The 15,479-nt window shown below is 45.8% G+C and overlaps 1 protein-coding gene across 2 annotated transcripts in view; it reads left to right on the forward strand.

The window, feature by feature from the left end:
* The first annotated feature begins 5,296 nt into the window (after positions 1 to 5,296).
* dbn1 (drebrin 1) overlaps positions 5,297 to 15,479 on the forward strand; it is an 87,416-nt gene continuing 77,233 nt past the window's right edge. Inside the window, exons 1-3 of one of the 2 annotated variants that reach the window (XM_086227302.1) lie at positions 5,297 to 5,363; positions 5,471 to 5,551; positions 10,866 to 10,979. In XM_086227302.1, coding sequence (XP_086083428.1) covers positions 5,514 to 5,551; positions 10,866 to 10,979 — 152 coding nt within the window. In that variant the 5' untranslated portion in view covers positions 5,297 to 5,363; positions 5,471 to 5,513. Of the gene's footprint in view, positions 5,385 to 5,470; positions 5,552 to 10,865; positions 10,980 to 15,479 lie in introns of both variants that reach the window. The other variant, XM_086227301.1, reaches the window with a different exon arrangement.

The following is a 15,479-nucleotide window of genomic DNA, read 5'->3' on the forward strand; positions in this document are numbered from 1 at the left end:
CTTTGTTTTCCATTTCTGTTTTTTTTGTGGTTTTCCGATCACATCATTAATTGAACTTTGCACAGGAATGACGACACAGAGACAATCACAAACCAGTTTCTCTTCATTTTCTGTTGGTATCTGTTTCTGTTGAAGGTGAAAACAGAACCAGGAGTGAGACTGTTCAACAAACACTGCCATGACCCTCCATAACACTATTAACTCCATTATTCAATGTTCCAGTGAAATATTGAATAAGACCCATATTGCTTCAAATAAAAGACAAGTCAATATTACATCTATGGGTGATGCTATGCATCAAGACGTCATTAAGTAGCATCTGTACTGTAGTTTGGTAGCTTCATTTTTAAATTGTACTCTACTTCTGTAGAGAAATAGTTATTTTCTGATAAAGTGTTTAGATGTTTTCTGGAGCTGCGAGTGAGAAGCTCCTCAGTCTTCACATTATAGCTTGTTAAGTGAAGCGTTTCTATAGTCCTGCTCGTTAGCTGAAATTATATAAACTCCCTTTTTCTTACACATACGTGCCTTAAATGGCCTGCGATCAGTTTCATCGCTGGCTTAAATACAGTCACTTAAAGAGATACCTTGATGTTGGACCTGTGTAGTATTCCTTCACTCCTCAGAAAGACTTTGAAAAATATAACTGTCCTGCAACACTTGACAAGGTTTTAAACACTTTAGTTAAATCAGGAAGTGTCTGATCACTCAGTTATAGACAGTGATTGCCGTTGATCACCGAGCTCTTCTGCTCGCCCTGCAGTGGCATTACGCCTTCATCCACATCCGCTTTCAGGATAGACATAGACATTAACACAGGAGATCCGACTGTGTGTCATACGCCAACATGTAGCCCAAACATGCCGACTACCTCAGGTTCTTTTGTTTGATATTCTCCACCTGCATCCTCTGTTTGGGGGGACGTTGTTCATCCCGACACAAGCACACTTGGACCCCGTTTCCAGCTGGTGTTACAGGATCAGACCTACGGCTTCCCAGGAATTGAAAGATTCTCTTAATTGATTTTGTGGTTGTTGTTTTTTGTTAGCAAAAAGACAAACACACACTTTTAATTATTTATTGAACAACTGAAGTTTAGTTATTTTACTAAGAACATCCATTTGGAATGCGTGAGCATTTTGAGAGCTTTGAGAAGGTCCGATATCACTCGCCATGGCGGCGTGAGAGGTGATGCTCACCTGCTTCCTGCACGGATAATTCTCCCCAGTGTTAATGTGGGCCTTTTATTTTGAAAATTGGCCTTTGCCATGTTGGAGTTTCATGTGGCTTGAATCATGTTCACTCTCTGGCTAGCTAACGAGTGCTAACTGTTGAAATAATGGGCTCCATTTGGTCCCGTTAGCGGCTGATAGGGGCGACAATGAGGTCACAGAAGTACTGCAGGTTTCCTGGAGGCACCTCATTATAAAGAGTTCTGGTGTGTGTGTGTGTGTGTGTGTGTGTGTGTGTGTGTGTGTGTGAGAAAGAGAGCAAGGTGTGTGTTCCTGTTGGCTGAACAGGTTTTCAGGAAGTGAGACTTTGTTGTCCCAGTTCCCAGCTTGAACACAGTTGTGTCTCAGAACGTTGGAAACTGTTAAGCGGAGAATTAGAGTTGAATTGTGGTCAATGTGGTTCTCAGGAGTAAAGAGGAAAAACCAATGCAGCATTTTAAGTCCAGGCTGTTCAGCACGAGTAGATGTCGATGTTCTGACTGTGTTGGGTTCATTTACCAGTGAGGTGAGCCGATGCTCCTCCGCGTCTACCGCAGGAACAGAACGCTGATTGAAGCCGTTCCCATTGGACACAGAACCCGAGTGTTGGCGTGTTTTTGGCCAGTGGGAACGTGGCTGAAGGTCTCCAGATCGCGCGTTGCTACCAGCTGTAAACGAGGTCTCGCACTCACATCTGCAGAACAGCTGATCCAGCACAGCAACATTCTCTCCACCTCACCAAAGATCGTGCTGATAGGAATCCACCTGCTGCTTCCTCTGCTCATCTCAAGTGCCACGACCAAAACCTAGACCCCATCCAGCAGCAGAAACCTCGTGTAGCGTTAAAAATGTCAAGGTATCCCTTTAATCGCAGCCTTTTCGTTTCTGCTCTGTCAAAGACGTTGGTCCAGATTTGCACACCTACTGTTTCTCCATATTTATATCTGCCATGTTTTTTTGTGTTTTTTTTTTTTTTTTTTTTGGTTCCTTCTGCCAATGTTTTATTATTTTAGTAGTGGAATCAACTACGACACCGAAATTAAGTGGTGCTGTTTATTATTCTTCGTTATTTAGCCGTTGCCATAGTGTTTTTGTCTCTTTTTTTGGGGGGTTGTTTTTGTTTGTTAAAGCTGCAAATTTTCATCTCAACAAGTCAGGAAAAAGTAGAAAAATGCAAGAAAATATATTAATGACTTAAATCAGACTATTTAATGACTTGTCAGTGAGAGATTTGCAGTTTTTTTTTTTCTTCTTTTTTTTTCTTGTTTGAGTCTCGACATCATGTAAGACAGATATGAATTGTTTGTGAATGAATGCATGAGTAGAGGCGTAGTAGATCCCCGCTGGGCACACGCACCAAAGCAGATGTAATCAAGTCCAAACCTCCACACACTACAGCCAGTAGAATAGATCCACTATGATCCCAAGACTCGTTATTATTGTGATTTTGTTTGCTGTAAGAAATATTAATTTCCATAGTATTTTTTCATTTTCTCTAATACTCGAGGGGAAAAGTGATAAAGGTTAACATACTTCCTGATTACCTCTTGAATTATAGTTTTTCTCATCATTGCAGTTAGATTTACTGTGTCACACGCGTGTGATTACAGCAGGAGAAATGCTTATTTAGCTTCGCTGTGTCTGTAAACTCTTTGAGGTGAAGGCTTTCCGAGCTGGAGAGGCTGCCGCCTGCCTCGCAGCAGCTCGTTCGTCCGACTGTCTGAAGGCAAAAGGAAGTTTTGTTGCTGTAAAACATGGAAACTCTCCAAAAGAAAACAAAAAACAAACATAAAAGTTCAAGCCCCACCCACTTTCACGCTGTCACACATCACCAGGCTGGACAAAACGCAGCAACTTTGATGAAATCTCTGATTTCCAAAGATCAGTCTCCTGCCAGTGACTCACACACACACACACACACACACACGAAGGTTGAAGACACTTTAACCATGAAAAGTCAAAGAATCAGAAACTGGCCTGGAAAAGTTTCTGTAAATAAAGGCAGAACATTTTTTTTTAATTGGTGGGAGTTTGCCTCGCAAACACCAGGATATTCAAGCACGTTGACGTTGCTCGTCGTCAAATGGACACTCTAGGAATAAGACGAGTTCTCTTCTCAAGGAGGTTTATTGCCAATGATGGGTTTGAACGTGGTTTTACATTTCCAGCAAATCCGGATTCACTGGAAGTCACGGTTTTATTCAAGAGGCGTTCAAGCTTCTGTTGGTTCTCCGGTGTTTTTAACGCCGTCACTGAACGTGACGTTGGAGACCTTTTGCCTTCAGACGAGGTCAGTCGGCAGGGTGACGGTGAGCGCGGCGGCGCCCTCTCGCTGGTCACAGACAGCCGCCCCTCCGGACCTGTCCTAGCTCAGAACATCCATGTTTGATTCTGTCCTGCGAGTCTTTTGTGTTGATGACAACTTGCCACTGAGGGCCGGGCGCCTGCTGCGTCCCTTCTCCCGGGAGGGTCGGCGTATGTCAAACCAGTATGAGAGTTGAATAGTTTCTTTTCTTCTTTGGTTATTTAAGCTTTAGTTTGTAAAGGTTTCTTTGGTTATAATAATTTCTGTTTCTTGTTATTTTTTTCTCTTTAAAGATTTAAATGTTTACATTTTGTTATGCATGTTCAAACAGATTTGTTCTATCCAGTGTTTTGCACACTACTACGTCAGCATCGGTCTTGAACGGCACTGCTCATTCATGGAAAGTACTTAAATTGAAGTGCCTGATATTTCCGAGTGAAAATTGGAGTTAAATTTGCTCGTTCGCCTTCATGACATTGACTTGAAGAAGCTGTTGTGCTGTGATGTTGTCACGAACCCGCGTGGTTGCACGAGGGGGGAGGAAAGAAAGCGACAGTGGGACGTTGGCTCAGCTCTGTCGGAGAAAACTGGACCTGGGGAACAGGAGCGTGGAGACCCCTGGTAGCCATTTGGGCCAGTCGCTCAAACTTTAATGTATTCATCGAGTGAGCAACATTTGTGCAGATAAATGATCAAATTAAAGGTGCTGCATGGGACATTTGTAACATCCGGGAATTGTTGGATGGGAAACGCACGTCTGCGGAGGGAAAGTTTCTCCTGATTTGGATTGAAATGTGACGCCAAACGGGAAAAGTGTTCTGAAGTCCACTGGCAGCAGCTGCTTCTTGAGGGCCGTGAGCGGCGCCATGTCTGGACCTGGAACCTGATTATTTCATCCTTGACAGTTGCAACAGCATTCTTGAAAACAAACCAACCCAACAGGTTTACACCCCCCCCCCTTTTTTTAAATTTTTTTAAAGAAAAGGATTCAATCTAAGGCAGCACGGTGGAGCAGTGGTCCTCCCTGTGGCCCCCCAGCAAGAAGGTTGTGGGTGGAGCCCCGGCTGGAGCACGGGGTCTTTCTGTGTGAGTCTCCATGTTCTCCCTGTTCCTGCTGGGTTCTCTCTGGTACTCCAGCTTCGTCCCACAGTCCAAAGACATCAAGAGGGACCAGGTTAATCCAGACTCTAAATTGACCGTAGGCGTGGCTGGGAGAGCCAATGGTTGTCTGTCTCTATGTGTTGGCCCTGCCATGGACTGGTGACCTGTCCAGGGGGAAGGCTGCTGGGATAGGCTCCACCCCCGCGACCCTTAATGTAGGAATACGTGGAAGACAATGGATGGATGGATTCAATCTAAATAGTTGGTTTGCGGTCTGTTGACGGGTTTGCGCGGCTCTAGAAATATCAGGATGTTGAATATTTTGACCGCTGCTAATCACAGTCCCTTAAAGCCCAGAGAACAGAACCCTCCCAAGCAGCAACACTCCAAAACTCTTCAGTGGCGATTCCGTGGTTTTCCAGTGGCACATTCCTGGTTTAAAATGCTCCGTGCGGCACCTTTAACCTGTTGGATGTTGAGTACCGATGAATGTCGCAGTCACATTTTCCTGTTTTGTCTCTTGACGCTTTTCACACTCATGAAACGAACCCGGATCAACCCCAAGGCCTCTCCTCCTCTTTACTAACTGTGCTGAATATTTGGACACAAACTGAAGAGGACGGACGCTCCCCAGTACCACCGCTCATCTGCCGCCGCCGTAGTGGCGGCGTAGTGTTTTCCCGTCAGCTGACACCTCCTGATGATCTGCAGCACAAACCCCAGCTCCAATCTTTTCTCTCCAAACGGTAAACGGCTGGCAGTGTCAGGTACCATTCCATTTTAACACTGTATATTTATAATAAAAGTAATCTGGTAATACCTGAACGCTCCTCTGTGTTTTCTGTATTTTCAGAGAAGTTTGATTAAACTGCTGCGTGTTTGAAGGAGGAACTAAAATGACCTGTTATTTGCAGCGGTACCGTAACATGAGAATGTGAGTATTTTGGCATGTGTGACAGGAAATGTGACACGATGGATTCAGAAGTTCACCTAAAAGACCCAAGAGAGGAAAATGGAGACTTGCAGGATTTAAAAGGTTTCTTTAAAGATAAGTTTTAATGAGGGAAATAGGATTTGAAAATTAAGGTTTGGTTTTTTTTTTTTAACAGTAATTTCATGAGATTTAGAAAGAGTGTTGAAAGTCAGATTTGACACTAAAAGATGTCATTGAGACGTTTGTTATGAGAAAGTATGTAGTGTTGTTTTTACCAGAGTAACATGAGAAATCAAGCAAAGTGTTGTGAAATGTTGGACACTAGCTTGCTTTCCAAAGGTAAATTGAATGAGAAAAACTAGAAAGATCACATTCATGAATCCATTACTCCAAAAAAAAAAAACAAAAAACTACAAATTTGTAGTAATATTGTGATTTTAGTCTTGAGTATCTCACACCAACTGATATACATTCTGTCATAATGACGTTAGTAAAAACTGATCACAAAATACCAATTTAAGACGCCAAGCTGTGACGATACTTGTCTGAATTTCATGTGATTCCCGAAACTGGACACTAGAGGGAGCCAGAGATCTCAGGAACCACAGCGACGCGATGACGTGATGGGGCGGTGTGTTGCGACTGTGATTACTGGAGACGATTCAGTTGAAGGATCATAAGGAAACTGTCCCACTTAATATTCACATTATTAAACACAAGACGCAAAGAACCAGTGATGAAGACAAGAAAATAAACCAGTCATAAAATTCATAAAAGTACTAAAGGCTCAAAAATGCAACAAAAAGAAGTGTGTCAGATATTTGCGGGATTGTGGATGCAGTCTGGACTTCACGTCCCTGCATCACGTAACATGCATGTTCAAACAAAAGTATTCCTACATGCAAATGCACAGCATTTTTCCCATGTACATTTCACATGATAATACACAAGATATAAAACCCTGGAATATAATTTACAAATTACTACATCTGGGTGTATTTAATGTATGACATGCCTGTGATATTGGGGGAACCCTTGTTTCTCAGTTCTGAGTTTTCTAATTTTATTGTCTTTCTCAAATATTTCTTGAGTTTGAATCTGATTTTTTTCTGTATTGCCTTCTATAATGGCACTGCGTGGTTATTGACCGACTAACCAACAATCTGACCAACAGTCGCTGGTTAAAACTTGACCTTCGGGGTCGCGGTGTAACTGCACAGGTGTGCAAAAAAGTTGGGTTTTTTTGTTGTTGTTTTTTTAAAAACCTAAAATAGGAGTAACCTCTTCTTTAGCAGGAGCTGTGACCTAATTCTTGAGGATTTCAAGCAGCACGTCGTGGTCGTTTGGTGGATTAAACTCACTGATTTTCTAAGTGTTATTTATTCCTTCCTAAAGCCAGAAGCCGAGTCGGTGTAATCTCCGGCGTTCAGCCCTGACAGGCTAATTTGCCCACTCAGAACCTCCATTAAGAAAAGGCAGTTGAGTGTCAGCTCACTCTGCAGGCCCGGCTGAGCGCAGGACCTCATTTAGACCAGAGGATTTAGAGTGCGGATGCTTTATACTTGATAGAAAAGACTGAAACGTCTCCCGTCATCGACTGACGGGATGTTTGAGTTCTGGAATGTTTTCTGAGAAACTTCCCTTGTTGTCGTCATGAGAAATAATCAGGAAATGACTCTGCGGTGCTCTGGCACTTTCACACTGACACACAAAAGAAGCGCACAGGAAACAGGGAGGACCTGCAGGGTGGCAGGAATTAATTAATACTAACACACTTCACATGGGGGGGCAGGGGGGGGGGCGCTGGTGTTCATGTGTGGGTTGGAGAACTGGGAGAGGCTGAGGTAATAACGCTAGCATCATCTGATGAGGCATACAGGAAGAGGGAGGGAGGAAGGGAGAGTAGCCGAGAGATGAGCAGGACTTCTTCCTCATCCTTCTCAGCTACACCATGAATTCAGCCAGTCAGCGAGTTCACCTGCTCACCAGCCAACCGCTGGAACTCCCCCAGGCTAGTCACTAGCATTTCTACGCTAATTACCAGCTTCCCCAGACTAGTTAATCGCATCTCTCTGCTAGCTACCAGCACCCCCTGACTAGTCACTAGCACCCCCTGACTAGTCACTAGCATCCCCAGGCTACTCACGAGCATTCCCAGGCTAGTCACTAGCATTTCTACGCTAATTATCAGCTTCCCCAGACTAGTTACTAGCATCTCTCTGCTAGCGACCAGCACCCCCGACGAGTCACTAGCATCCCCAAGCTAGTCACTAGCATCTCTCTGCTAGTTAACAGCACCCCCAACTAGTCACTAGCATCCCCAGACGAGTCACTAGCATCCACAGAATAGTCACTAGCATCCTCAGGCTAGTCACTAGAATCCCCAGATTAGTGACTAGCATCCCTGGGTGGTCATTAGCATCTCTTGGCTGGTCAATTGCATCCCCAGATTAGTAACTAGCATCCCCTGGCTAGTCACTTGCATCCTCAGGCTCCTCACGAGCACCAGACCAGGTTCAACATCGGCATTCCAAGGCTAATCACAGCTTTTCCCATACTAGTCATTAGCATCCACAGACTCGTCACTGGAGAGTAGTCACTGGTATTTGCAGACTAGTCACTGGCCTGGCCAGCTACTCACAGGCCTTACCAGGTTAATCACTGACAATCACAGGTTTGACTCTGGCATTCCCATACAGGTCAGTAGCATTCCTGAACTAGTCACTGGCATAGCCTAGTCACTCCCAGGCTCAGTTACTGCCACTGCCATGCAAATTACTGAGTCAGGTGTAATTTGGTATGCAGCTAACTGTCAGTTACAAAGCACTTCATTCATGAAATGGTTTTATGCACAAATTTGTTGTTACACACTAAAGGATGTTTTTAAACCCTCAATTCAGTCTTGCGGACATGAAGCAAAGCCTGATGGGTATTTGTAACTCCTTGCTCCCGCCATCTATTTTCGTGAAAGTCTGAGTGATTGACAGCTACAAGAGATGCACAATAGATGTGAGGGCCCGAGTTACAAACAGCATTCAGACGTTGCTTCCTGCCTGTAAGACCCAAATGAGGGTAAAACAAACCCATGAAACAACAGGTTTAAAGAGGTGGAACATTTCATGAATGAGGCCCAAACCAGGCTGAGCTAGAAAGATGGAGGACGGGCAGTAACGTACATAGAAATACAGTTTCCAGCGGAGAAAGCGCTCCATCCTCCCGAAGTAATTCAAAATCAATATTTCAGAGTAATTTAGAAAAAAGGAAACATGCCTTTTGTCCCCGTCAGGTTGGTGTTTATTGTTTCTTGCAGAATGTGAACCTGAACAGTTCTTGCGACGTCGTGCTTCATAACGACTGTGAAAACTAAAAGGTCAACTGTAAACCAAGGGGCAGGCAGGACCAACTTTACATGCGGATGAAAAGATAAAGGTGGGGAAAAAAACCCGCAGTGGTGCGGTGAACACGCCGGGGAATAGGAGGAGAAATTATGCAGACTGAAAGTGCATTTCAGCAAATTCACCTTGTTTAACATCTCTGTTTGTGCCAATTAAAGCGCCCACCGCCATCACCGCCCCTCCTCCATTATCCTCCGGCCTCAGTGTTGAGCTCTGAAAGCAGAGGGAAGGTATGTGGGCTCAGCGCCAGCCCTGCCTGGGAGAAAAACACCCAGGCCGCCCATGTGGGGCTCAACACTGTGAGGCAGGCAGGTTACCGTGGCAACCAACCACCACTGCCAGACAGAGGGAAGCCTCCTAAATGTCGACTTTTCCAGGAAATGACGAGAAAAAAACCCCCAACAACCTACTGTCAGTCCGTAAAGGTCTTTTTTGAAACCTCATGAAAGGGCCTGGCGGGCGGATTCTTCCACCGTCACGTCATTAGAATTTGGCTTCGTTAATCTCTTACTGGACTTTTAATTTAGTGACACAATTCAACCAAAGTCTCACTTTTGTTGTTCCCTGTAGGTTGTCAGATTTTTGCGCCACAATGAAAATTATTTAAAAAAAAAGATGTTTTCCTTGCGATCCAGCTGAAGGCATCTCCAAAGTCCCCTCGAACTCTTGACCTCTTTGGCGGTATTGCATTGTTTTGCTGAGCAGCAGCGCCCCCTGCTGGTACACGTAGTAAAATACAAGGCGCTGGTGCGCTCAAATCTAAACGTAAAAGGTTTTATCCATCGTGCGCATCTCAAATCTTTCCCCCACAACCGTCCTCCATGTTCCCTCGGTGGGAGCTGAGCTAGCTGCACCAGTAGCCGCCTGTGTTTGCTGACATGTTTGTGTCAGTGTCTCCTTCAGCCACTTGTGAGCCACTGCTGTTTCTAAGTGGCATGTCACATAAAAAAAGAATACACACCTACTCAAAACTTCCTGACTGACTTGTTTGTGGTTGTTATGACTCATTTCTTCTCCAGTTCTTCATACTGGGGCTGTAAAACTAATCACAACCACTAATAGGACCCACTGTGACGGTTCAGCGTCTGTTACAGGCTCATTAAACACCTGGATGCTGCAGACGTGTCGTGGCGACTACAGACATCATTCTTTAAAAACAGGGACCCACAAAAAATCACAATGCTATCATTCACATTGGGGTTTTATTTGATAAAAGTGAAAATAATGTCTAACATGGGGCGGCGCGGTGGTGCAGTGGTCAGCACTGTGGCCCCCCACCAAGAAGGTTGTGGGTGGAGCCCCGGCTGCAGCACGGGGTCTTTCTGGGTGAGTCTCCATGTTCTCCCTGTTCCTGCTGGGTTCTCTCTGGTACTCCAGCTTCCTCCACAGTCCAAAGACATCAAGAGGGACCAGGTTAATCCAGACTCTAAATTGACCGTAGGCGTGGCTGGGAGAGCCAATGGTTGTCTGTCTCGATGTGTTGGCCCTGCCATGGACTGGTGACCCATCCAGGGGGAAGGCTGCTGGGATAGGCTCCACCCCCACCACCCTTAATAGGAATAAGCGGAAGAAAATGGATGGATGGGCAATAATGATATCTAGCATTTGGAATCATGTTGTCAAAAGTAGCTTATTTTTGATAAACATCCATGTAAACATTTGATCTGGTTCCAAACCCAGGTCGAGTCTTTTCCCTTTCAGGGACCAAAGCAGTTTTGGGGGCCAGTCTAGGAGGGAGATTTATTGAGTTGAACACGTGGCGGCACTAGGACCCAGCAGGTTGTCCAGTTTACGACGGGACGGCGCTAGGACCGCTCGGACATCGGGATGGTCTCTTTGTCTCCACCAGTCAGAGCCGCCTCCTCCTCCTCCTCCTCCTCCTCCCTCCTGCCGTCTCATTCCGTGTCTCTCTCCATCAGCAGCGGGCTGGATGCTTGCAGGGGCAGAAACATGGCTGTGAATCTCGGCAAGAACAGACTGGCCCTGCTGACCGCCTACCAGGACGTCATTGACGAGACCTCGGACACCGACTGGTGAGTCCCGAGGCCGGCCCGGCCGTCCTCCCTTCCCCTCCCCTCCTCTCCTCTCCTCTCCTCCTCCTCCCCTCTATATCCTGGTGTCGGCTGCTCTCTGCTCCTCTCGGGGTTTTTGTTGTTTCGGGTTGATGCACGCGGAGGATGCGCAGGTCGGGACGTGAGCGGCGGCAGCATCCGGACCAGTGCTAAAGTACAGAACACGGAGAGCGAGCTGAGACCAGTTCGCCTCCAGCTGAGATTCTGCTTTCTGTCCTCATGTTGAGCAGATAGAAAAGTGATGAGGGGTGTGTGCGTGCGTGCGTGCGTGCTCACGCGTGTGTGTGCGTGCGGGGGGGGGGGCGGGGAGCTCTGTGGCTGCGTGAAGTGAGCAGCACTGCGGAGTCAGGAGCAATGTGCCGCTGCTGTGCAACACTGTGCGCACTGGACAAATAACTGTGCAAGAGGAGCGCTTTGTTTCCTCTCAGTTTCTGCTCACTCGGGACCAGGTTCGCAGCCAGCTGGAAGCAATTTCAGACATTTATGCCATGCCTACATGCCTCTGTGTGTGCGTGCGTGCGTGTGTGTGTGTGTGTGTGTGTGTGTTTGTGTGTGTGTGTGTGAGAGAGAGAGAGAGAGAGAAAGAGAGAGAGAGACAGAGAGAGAAGCAGCCCGGTCCAGAGATAGTGATGAGCCCCTGCATCCCCAAAAGAGGGCGGTGGAGGAGGAAGGAGGAGGCCAGGGGTGGGTGGGTAGCTGGGAGTGGTGGAAGTGGTGGGGGCGTCCATCCTCCCCCTTTGTGGCTTTTCCTCGCTCTGAAATGGTTTCGGCGTTTTTTTTTTTTTTTTGGAGCCAGCAGTGAAATGACGCTGCTGAGATCAGGATGGTGCCTGAGTTGTTGCTTTATCGCGGTTGATCTGTTGGTCAAAGCTCAGCAGCGACTGAGGCTCTCCTGCCGGCAGAGAACCAACGCGTGCATTTCGATATTTTGATATTAGAAGTTCTGTATTTGGAGTGTCGTTGACTACCGTGCTGGTTTCCATGAAGCCTGGTGGACTGGTGCGGCGTATGTGGGTCAGGGAAAGACCAGTAACATTTTGTAGCCATACACACACACACACACATACACACACACACACACACACACACACAAAAGTGCATTTTATTACATTTGTGGAGGTTTTAAAGCATCTTTAGCATGTTTGATTTACTGATTGTTTACAGGATTCCACCCAAAACTACCTCACCCCTTGTCTTGAGGCTTGGCGGGGGCGTGTGTGTGTGTGGGGGGGGGGGGGGGGGGGCGAGGAAGAATCCATTACATTTCAGCGCTGATCCAGGAGTTTGTTCCACATTTGTTAACATTGCGAGTGATTTTCCATTAATTTCAGAGGAAATATCACGTGAAGATTTAACCAGAAAATAAGCCTCCTCTGCTGGTCGGTCCAGGCTGCTGGGATGGTCTCAGCTCTGCGTGAACATCTTGTAGAAGGGGGATCAGCCGGCCTTGGCCGAGGCCTCTGAGTGCCCCCTCCTCTATCAATGTCTCAGATGAATTAATTACACCAGAAAAACCAGTGCTGTGAGGGTTCAGGAGCGCCACCCAACCGTCCTCTCGTTTCCTGGTTGCTGCCTCCTCCTCCTTCTGTTTGCATGTGGCAGAAAGTGAATTATTTATTCCTCCTGGGAGCTAATGAGCCAGGAAAGGGCCGCTTGAAGAGGTCATATTTGACTTTCGTCACAACTGTAAGTTAAACTGTAATCTTGCCGACCTTGATGGCGACCAGCCGGCAGTGCAAACAGAGATCCGCTGGTGACCACGTTCGGTTGTCGCCCACCTTTAAAAACAAGCATGGGGTCAGGAACGATTCCTGCAGCAGGTTGAAAGCTGTCGTCTGCTGCTGGTGAGCGGTGGCTGATATCAGCCGTCGAATCACAGGATGTTGCTCAATATTTTAGCTCAGGTTGCAGATCCTCTTTTGAGTCGTTTGGAACCAAACACACTCGAGCCTCAATCTTAACTATGAAATGTGAACCTCGGCCATCTGTTGCCAGCCATTTGTCCAAATGAGGTCAGATTGACTCGAGACACACGGGGGTTCTGCTTTCTGTTCATACGTGTTGTGGTTTTGGGGAGATTTCAGTATTAGTTCCATGTTTTTTGGGGTGTTTTGTTTCGACACAGTTTTGGTTCCAGTTGAAGTTTTTTGTTTGTTTGTTGTTTTTGGTGCTAAAAGAGGTCCCTGTGTCCTGTGAAAGAGCATCGGCGTAGCTGTCGCTCACTCAGAGCTTTTGCTCACTGGATTTAACTCAATTCCCAACAAAATAGACACGTCACATCAGATTTTGCAGAACATAAAACATTTGTAAGAACCAGATTCTTTAAAATAACAAACCTGGGAAGCCATGATCGACTCAAATGAAACAGACAGTCACATGACAAAAATTCAGGGAAAATTTTAGTGGAATTGCTGGCAGCAGAATGTGAGAAATCTAATTTAATGATTCCTGGATTATAAATGGAAGTTATAAAAAGTTGTTGATGTATGTTTCAATCTGTATTTCTCCAACACCGGTAACATTTATGGGCTCTTTTACAGCCGAGGCAGGTTTATTATAACACATTTCATGGACGAGGCAATGCAGAGCGCTTTGAATAAAACATAGGAGCCAAGAGGAAACGTATCGGAGGAGTCATACACAATTAAACAGGAAACAGGAACACAAATAAGATTTGTCAAATTAAACAAGACGTTAAAAGTTGTAGTCCAGCGTGAGTTGGTGACCAAAGGCTTCAAATAGATTTGGATAAAAGGCAGCAGGAAAGTTGTGAGTCTTAGTTTGAAGAACTGAGAGTTGCTGCAGGCCAGCAGTTCTTTGGGAGTTTGTTCCACATATGTGGAGCATAAAAACTGAAATCTGGTGTTTCGGTTTGACTTTGGGGACAGAAAGCAGATCCGGACCTGACCATCTGTGCGGTCGCGCCGGTGGAAGATGAAAGATTTAGGTTCTGGCCCTAAACCCTCCAGTTCTTGACAAAAGAACAGCAGCATTTTGTAATTGACTCATTGACAGACAAGAACCTCAGAACTGGAGTGACGTGATCCTCTCGCTCAAAAGGTTTTTCAAGAAAGACCCAAGGACGCTGTTAAAGTGGTGTCATGACGATAAACGAGAAGTTTTACCAATCCTGCAGAGTCATACGTCATGTAGCTTTAGCTTCCTTTAGCTCCCTTTGGCTCTAGTGATATTAGGGCCTGAGTCCATGACGACGTCAACGAGGCGTTCTCGGTTTGAGGTTTGTGACATTTCAGATTGAAGCTGACCATAATTGATCCTCGTGGCTCCACAGACGGTGACTTCAGTTCTGCAGTCCTGACACATCCAGCTGATGTGTTCAGCGCTCGTCCATGCAGTACGAGATGGAATCCTCCTGGCTGATGTGGTTCCCTGCATTTTGATGACGTTGCTAATCTGTGCTCGTGAACTAAGAGAGGTCCTACAATGGAGCCCTGTGGAACTCCGAATGTCCTTTTTGCCTATTCATGTGTGTACTTACCTGTACCAGAATATGTTGAGCGATACTTTTCAACTACTTAAATGTACTTATTAAAGATATTTCATTAACTGTGTAATACGGCATAGAAAAAAAATCTGTAAATATGAATATAATCGAGCAATCGTTGGAATCATTTGTATAAAACCTCGCTGTGTGTTCAAAAATTCCTACTAATACTGCCTCCTGTGTAACAAGGTGTACTGTATACTACTTTCATTTATGATTGAATAAGCTGTTACCGGCACATGCTCATACTAGCGTTTGAAAGTTTTCAGTGGCAATGCAGTTTTTGTCTACAAAAATAAAATATAATTTTGTTGATTTCAGATTGAGGGATGTGAATTTTCTCTACGGTGTTAAATAAATGTAAGATATTGATCGATGTGTCATCTTGTGTTGGAAGGATGATGCCAAGATCAGGACTTGAGGCCCTTCTCTGAAATACTTTTTGATCGATACAAACACAGTTTGATACCCAGAATGAAGTACACCAACTAAAGAACACTAACTGCTGATCAATGATGCGTTTTCTCCTCTCAAATCTCTCCGAGCCTCCTCAAGCCGTCACCCTGACGTCTGGCAGTCGGTTCTTAACGAGTGGCTTTGGCAGAACTGAACTTAGAACACGAGCACACACGCGTTCTCGTTCGGGTGAGGCGGTGCCGCAAAATTCCACCTAAAGTTTCACGTTTCCTTTTAATTTAAGCGTTTGATTATTTTGTGGCACGATTGGGTGAAGCGGGGCGACGGCACCGAGGGCCTCAGGCCTGCCCCCGTTTTTCACACTTGATGAGATCTGAACAAAAGCGGAGACTTCCAACCACGGCTGACCCCAAACAACATGGAACACCCCCCCCCCCCCACAACCCCCCTTGTGCCCCAGTAATGATACACTCTTCTAACAGGAAACGATTTAGTTTGAACAGCAGAAAACGAGGAGAGTCTCCCATGGGGTCTCAGGG

Source organism: Aulostomus chinensis, chromosome 15 (assembly GCF_037954235.1).
Source record: "Aulostomus chinensis isolate RoL2024-O1b breed Wild chromosome 15, RoL_Achi_v1.0, whole genome shotgun sequence".
NCBI classification, from domain to species: Eukaryota; Metazoa; Chordata; class Actinopteri; order Syngnathiformes; family Aulostomidae; genus Aulostomus; species Aulostomus chinensis.